This window comes from Ichthyophthirius multifiliis, assembly GCF_000220395.1.
Source record: "Ichthyophthirius multifiliis unplaced genomic scaffold scaff_1120509250779, whole genome shotgun sequence".
NCBI lineage: Eukaryota > Ciliophora > Oligohymenophorea > Hymenostomatida > Ichthyophthirius > Ichthyophthirius multifiliis.
This window is the reverse complement of record NW_004086469.1, coordinates 1-7,290: the sequence shown is the minus strand read 5'-3', so window position 1 is coordinate 7,290 and position 7,290 is coordinate 1. Positions and strand designations below refer to the sequence as shown.

At 14.6% G+C, this 7,290-nt stretch overlaps 1 protein-coding gene across 1 annotated transcript, besides 19 other annotated features; it reads left to right on the top strand. All coding sequences in view use genetic code 6, as the record gives it.

Moving 5' to 3' along the window:
* Nucleotides 1-85: 85 nt before the first annotated feature.
* Nucleotides 86-128: a microsatellite.
* Nucleotides 98-149: a microsatellite.
* Nucleotides 123-180: a microsatellite.
* A 191-nt stretch (nt 181-371) lies between these two features.
* Nucleotides 372-421: a microsatellite.
* A 175-nt stretch (nt 422-596) lies between these two features.
* Nucleotides 597-634: a microsatellite.
* Nucleotides 635-957: 323 nt separating this feature from the next.
* Nucleotides 958-997: a microsatellite.
* Nucleotides 998-1,493: 496 nt separating this feature from the next.
* Nucleotides 1,494-1,538: a microsatellite.
* A 21-nt stretch (nt 1,539-1,559) lies between these two features.
* IMG5_095480 (protein kinase domain protein) lies at nt 1,560-1,999 on the top strand (the record flags this gene model as incomplete). Its single annotated transcript, XM_004035558.1, has 1 exon — nt 1,560-1,999. A coding segment is annotated over one exon (440 nt), but the record flags the coding sequence as incomplete, so codon positions are not given.
* Nucleotides 2,000-2,254: 255 nt separating this feature from the next.
* Nucleotides 2,255-2,317: a microsatellite.
* Nucleotides 2,255-2,387: a microsatellite.
* A 466-nt stretch (nt 2,388-2,853) lies between these two features.
* Nucleotides 2,854-2,909: a microsatellite.
* Nucleotides 2,864-2,908: a microsatellite.
* A 2,731-nt stretch (nt 2,910-5,640) lies between the features above and the next one.
* Nucleotides 5,641-5,693: a microsatellite.
* A 1,106-nt stretch (nt 5,694-6,799) lies between these two features.
* Nucleotides 6,800-6,851: a microsatellite.
* Nucleotides 6,813-6,850: a microsatellite.
* Nucleotides 6,852-6,877: 26 nt separating the features above from the next.
* Nucleotides 6,878-6,922: a microsatellite.
* Nucleotides 6,923-6,966: 44 nt separating this feature from the next.
* Nucleotides 6,967-7,008: a microsatellite.
* Nucleotides 6,995-7,030: a microsatellite.
* A 79-nt stretch (nt 7,031-7,109) lies between these two features.
* Nucleotides 7,110-7,152: a microsatellite.
* A 39-nt stretch (nt 7,153-7,191) lies between these two features.
* Nucleotides 7,192-7,258: a microsatellite.
* Between the last annotated feature and the right edge of the window lie 32 nt (nt 7,259-7,290).

The following is a 7,290-nucleotide window of genomic DNA, read 5'->3' as shown; positions in this document are numbered from 1 at the left end:
ATATATTTAATATCAAATTTTATAAAAAATTACATTCTATTTATAGGATTCATAAAAATATTATAGGAAACATAAATATCTTTATATATATTTAAAATATAAATAAATATATTTATAAATAAATAAATTTATAAATAATTATATCTATATAATTTTTTAATAATTAAATTTTATATAAATAATTTTAAATTTCTTTCATATAATTTTTTTATTATGTTATTTCTACTTTTTTTAACATTAATATTATAATCAATTTTTAATTTTATATTATTATTGTATCATTTTTTCTATATGATGTTTGAATACATACATCAAAATTTTAATTTACAATTATTTTTAGTTCTTTTGTTTTTTTATTATTTTACTTATCGTTTCATATTTTATCATTTATAAATTTTTCATTTTTTTATTTATAAGATTTATATAGTTTTAAAATTTAGTTTTAAATAATTAATAATTTTATGAAGTTAATTACAAATATTTTAATTATAAAATATTTATATAAAATAAAATTAAATATTTGTTAAATATTATTATATTCGTATTATAACATTTTATAATTATTCTTAAAATCAAAATTTCTTTTTAATAAATTAAATATGTATTTATTTTTAAGAATAGTATTTATTGTTAATTATATTAATTAATTATTTTAATCTTAATTAAATTAATATTTATATACTAAATTTATCCTTATTTATATTTGATTAATATTTAACTAAATTTAATATTATTTAAAAAAATATTTTTTTATTAATTTAATGGTGGAATATTAATTTTTTAATAAATCAGAAACATTAAAATAAATATAATTTTATCTGATATTATTTAATTTTCTTTTATTTACCAATAAATTTTTACATACAAATAATTATTTTATTATTTTCAAATACAAATAAAAAAAACTTTGAAAACTTTTTTCTATAAATCTCAAACAAAATAAACAATAATTAATTACAAATATTAAAATAAAATAGCAAATAAATAAAATAAAATATATATAGAAAATGTATTTAATAGCCTAACAAAATCAAAATGTAAGATATTTAACCCCAATAAATTAAAGGATAGAATAAAATAAATTTGCCTTATATGAGAATTTAGTAAAATAAATAGAGTAATATAGTTATGAGCTAAAAAATATTATCGGAAGAGGTTACAGTAGTATAGTATATAAAGGATAAAATGACTAAACAAAAGAAGTAGTAGCAATAAAAGTTATAAACATGATAGAATTAAAAAATGAAATATAAAAAAAATTATTAACAAATGAAATATAATTAATACAAAGATTAAATAATGAAAATTGCATAAAATTATTTAATGTATATTAAACTACTAATAGGACTTATTTAATAACCGAATTTTGCAATTAAGGTGATTTATAGAATTATTTATAATAAAAAAATTACTTAGAAGAAAAAAAAGCTATAGAAATTATAAAATAAATTATAAATGGTTTAAATGAATTATATTAAAATAAGTATTTTTTAAATACTTATATAATATACATAATAATATTTATAAAATATATATAAAAAATTAAAATAAAATATTAGATTATACATAGAGATATTAAACCGGCAAATATACTTATTAAAAATGGAATCTATAAAATTGCTGATTTTGGTTTTGCTTAAGGTGCTGAGGCCGGAAATTAATCATAATATAATGTAGGAAGAGTTCTATATATGGCACCAGAATCTCTTTTGAATAATTAATATTATTTTAAAAGTGATATTTGGGCTTTAGGAGTGTTATTTTATGAACTTTTATATAAATCAATGCCTTTTTAAGCCGATACTGAAGAAGAACTTATTAAATTAATTTTGTAATAAAAACTATATTTTCCTATATATCCTTATGTTTCTGATGAATGTAAAGAGTTTATAATAAAATGCCTTTAAATTGATATAAATAAAAGAGCTAATCTAGAAGAATTGAAAAACCATGTATTAATAAAAGAAAAAAAAATATAATAAAATGAAAACGAATAATTGCCATTAATAAAAATTTAGGATAATGAAATAAATAATAAAAATTTAATTTTATAAATAAACTAAAAAGAAGAAAACTAAAAATAATAAACTTCTAGTAAATACGAAAGTAGTTAAATAAAAAATTAAAATTATTTAAAAATAAATGATAAATTTAAGTAAAATAAATAAGATATAATAAATATTAATTAATATTAAAAAGAGATAATGATTTAAGAATAAAATGGATAATAACATAAATAATAAATATAAGATACTAATATTAATAATATTAATAATATAATAATAATAATAATAATAATAATAATAATAATAATAATTATTATTATTATTAATTTTTATAAATGAATAATATTAATAATGATTACTTATATATAACTATTAATAATAATAAAGATGTAAAAGATAATAATACTCTTTTATTAAATTAATTTCCTATAAATAATAATAATGACAACTTTTAATGGACTACATAAACTAATTGCATTTATGATTTGAAAAACGAAATTTCGTAAAATAGAAGTAATGGAAATTCAAGCAAATAAAGCTTTTCAAATTAAACATATATATAAAAAACTTATAATGATGATTTATCATAATATTCATTAAAATATATGTAAAAAAATTAAGAAATAATTGAAAACCCTAACCATTAACTTTAAGCAAATGAAATATTGTTTAATAATTAGCCAGTAATAAATAATATTTATAAAGAAGATCTTAATAGTATTAAGAGTAAAAAACATTAAAACAGTTTTATAGATTAAGAAATAGAATTTTAATAAAAAAATTATTCTTAAGATTTTAATGTGTAAGAAGTTTTGGTAAATAATAATTATTTATTTTAAAATAACAATTAACAATAAAATTAATCTTAACAATAAGATAATTAATTTTAATAATAAAATAATCATTTTGAATATAGTAATAATAATACTTAACAAGAAAATAATGATTTTAGTTATAAAGTTAATAATAATTATAATGATAGTACTATAAATAAATATGAATATATAACTTTATAAAACAATAATAATAATATTATACCACCCTTAAATATATAAATTTAAGAAAATAATAAAAATGAATTATAAATTGATAATAAAAATGAAAATATAATATAAAACAAGACTCAATAATTAGAATATACACAAATAAATACAAATTATTTTACAAATTAAGATTTTCAATAATGTTATAATCCATATCCATTAAATTTAAAAAAGAAATCAGAAAATATTAAAATATACACATAATAATATAAACCATAAAAGATTCTCTATTTAACTGAAGGAAACTCAGAAGACGATGAATTATTTTAACCAAATTTTTAAATTTTAAAAACAGAAACTTAAAATTTACATAATATAAATGATTTTTAAGAAAATAACACCATTGTTTTAAGTTATTTTAATTTTTGTAGACTATTATTTAAATTAAGTAAATTATGTTAATTTTAGAAAGATTTGCTGTAATTGAAATTCAGATTCTTGTTTTTAAAGTATATTCTAATAATTTGTGATTAACTTAATTAAATGTTTGAGCTTTAAATTAATGTTTTGTAATTAAAAAATTTTTAAATTTACATACAAGATATTGAGTTTATTAACATAAGATACATTTTCTTTTAATATAAGAAAAAATATTAACTTGTTTTTTAACATTATTGGAGTTCGGTGGCTTTATAATAATTAAAAAATACATAAGATGAAAATTTTTAGGAATTTTTAAATGATAATTTTACCGAAAGTCTCCTTTTTAGAAACTACATATTACAATAACTAAAAAGTTACATTAAATCATAGTATAACTAAATTTTAATTCATAATATAAATATCTAAAATTTTTAATAAAGTGTTATTTTTTTGGAGTATTTATGCTATTTTTACGAATTGAATGAGTTTTTAATATTTAATGGTCAAAACCATTTAGAATTTGCAAGATTTTAGAAAATAGAAAAAGTTTTGGAATAAAAAATAATGAAAATTTTTAAAAATAAAATTAATTAATTATAGTTTAAATTAAAATAATGGAATATAATATGAAAATAAAAAAATCAATTTTATTTTTATTCATATATATAAAAAAATTAAAAATATACATAAATAAACCAAAAATAATTATTAATTTTATGCAAATTTATCTTATAAAGGTTTAAAAAGTATATCGAAATAATTATTTAGTCTATCTACATAAGTTACCTCTTTATTTTATAAAAGAGTGTAATCAAGCCATTTAAATATTATTTTTATAGAATAAAGTTCATTTTAGATTTTTTAATTTTTTGTTTCAATATAGTAAGCATCCGTAATATAAAATAAGGAATCTCCTACAGGACCTGCTTTTGTATAATTTATAACATAAATTCGTTCATAACTAAAATATGTATTTAAGTTTCTTCTAAAGATTTTCTAAAAAGTTATATAATCACTTGCTTTATCATATGCGACATTTTCAGAATTTCTATAAACGTAAAATTTGCGAATTTTTTTAAGTGAAAATTAAGTGTCTAACTAATTTATAAAAGCCTCAAATAATTCCAATTCATCAAGTATTCCATTTATTTCGATATTTTCTCCAAATTTAATTTCTATGTTCTTATTGCCTTCTGTTGTTATAATTATATTCTCTGCCTCAGATTTTCTTTTTTTTTTTTAATAATTATTAATATAAATCTATCTATAACAAGAAATAATAATTATTTTTACAAATTATATCCATATTAATAACCAATTATAGCTTTAGGATCTTAATCAGCTTAAATAGCCCTTGCAGGTGTAAAATTTCCAACATTAGTATTTTAAACGACAATATTAGATTGACAAATTTAGCCTAAAATACAATTATTATCTGCAGCAAATTAAACAATAAATGTATTTTCTGAGTTGCTATTCCTTTTTATTGTATAAGTACCCTAAGTACAAGAATTAGAGTTACAAATACAGCTTATTTTTTTCGAAAATCCCGCTTAAGGTAAAATTCTTTACGTACAAAAACCAAAAACATCACTTCCTAAAATAAAATTTGAGTCTCTAATTCCTCCTTTCAAAATAGCCGAATTATCCTCATAAGGAGATATTTTATTATTTGAAAAAAATGGGAAATTCGTAATATAATAATCTTATTAAGGGAACCAAAAATTTACATTTTCAGAAGCGACATAAAATACGCCTTAATAAGGCTCATTTTTATATATTACGCACGAAAGTTAATTTATTTAATTTTTGTAAACAATAAAATTCTTTGCATAATCTTCACAATAAGGATATTATTAAAAAAATTGAGCTTTTTAACTATTTTCTTGTAAACATATTTGATCAAAATTGTTTTTATCGTCTTATGTGCAGTCTTTATCGCAACAGCAATTAAGAGTGCATGCTTAGTTTTAGTCACATATACATGAACCTAAATCATAGTTTTCAAAAAGTTCAAATTCTATTGATGTTGTATAGGTTGTAGTGTCTAGTTGGGGAAGTGCATAGGGTATTTATTTTGTAAAAATGAAAAGGGAAAACAAAATTAAAATAGTTTTATTTATTTAATCCATTTATTTATTTTTTATTTAATATTTTTTAAATTTTTGTTTTTTTTTTTTTTAAAAAAAAAATAGTTTTTTTTTTTTTTTAAAAAAAAAAATATTATATATTTATTTTATAATATCTTAATTTTATTTATTTATATATTATTTTAAATTTTTTTTTTTTTTTTTATGGATCCTTAAAATTTTGAAGAAAGTTATCCAGAAATTAATTTATGTGATACATAATAAGAAGAATAACAGAATAATAATGAATAGGTTAACTATAAAGAAAATATTTAAAATGATTTAAATTAATAAAATGAAAAAGAATAATAAGATTTAACTGAAAAAGAAAATTAAATTAAAAATCTAGAATAAGAAGAAAATAGGATTATAAATATTGAAGATTTAAAACAAAAAGAAAAATTACATATTGATATGGAAAAAGAATAAGTTATTTAAGAAATTTTGCTTTTGAATGAAATTTTTAGAACAGATTGTTAAAAATCTAATGATATATAAAATTAAAATGCAATATTAAAGGAAGAAGTTAATATTTATAAATAAAATATTGATGAATTAATGAATTATATAGATAAAAAAAATAACTAAATATTAGTTTTGTAATATAAAGAATTGTTTAAAATATTTAAATAATAGTAATAATAAAATATTTGAATTATAAAAATATGGTAAAATTAAATTATATTAGGCTATGATTTATAAGAAAAACAATTAATTTTTAGAAATATACTTTAATAAATTATTATGAATATGTAAAATTAATTATATAATTTTTAATTTGTTTATATTTTATTTAATTTTAAAATAAAATTAATAAATGAATATTAAATAAAAAAAATTATATATTTATAAATGTATAGTAATAATTAGTTTTTATATTAATTTAAAAATATAATTATGTTTTTCTTATATTTCAAAAATGCAATGTAAAATTTATCTTATAAATAAACTATTAGAAGACTTTAAACACTTTAAAAAGTTATTAGTGCACTATAGTTTCATAAAAAATATTTACATATTGCATAAATATTTACAAGTTAATATAATATCTTTAAAATATAAACTTAAAATCAAAATAATTGAAAATATTAAAGTTTAATTAGATAAACTTTAAAATTAATAAAAGAAAAATAAAAAATGAAAAATATAATTATTATAATTTTTTTTTTATAAATTAATAAATTTTTTATTGATAATAATAAATAAAAATCATATTAAATATAAAAAATAGTGATAATATTTTTATAAATAACAATTAAAATAAATAAATTAATTTATTAAATAAATATAAAATTTATTTATAAATATATTTGTTCTTGGAATAATTTATAAAAACTAAATAAAAAAAATATAATATAAATTAAAAAATTATTAATTATAATAAAAATAAATAAAAAAAATACTCATATAAAATAAGAAATAATAAATATTAATTATAAAAAAAATTTATTGTAAAATAATATTTATAAAAAAATAAATATGTATAAAATAAAAAAGTTATGAATTAAAATTTAAAATAATTTTATTCTATTTTTATAATGATTATGAAGAATATAATTAAAAAAAAAAAAAAATATTATATATAAAATATAATAAATTAAAAAATAATATTAGTAATTATAAAAATATTTTATTTTATATTATATAAAGTATATAATATAAAAAAATATAATAATATAAATAAGTAAAATTAATCATTATAAAAAAAAAAAATATATATATATTAATATATTAATATATTTACATATT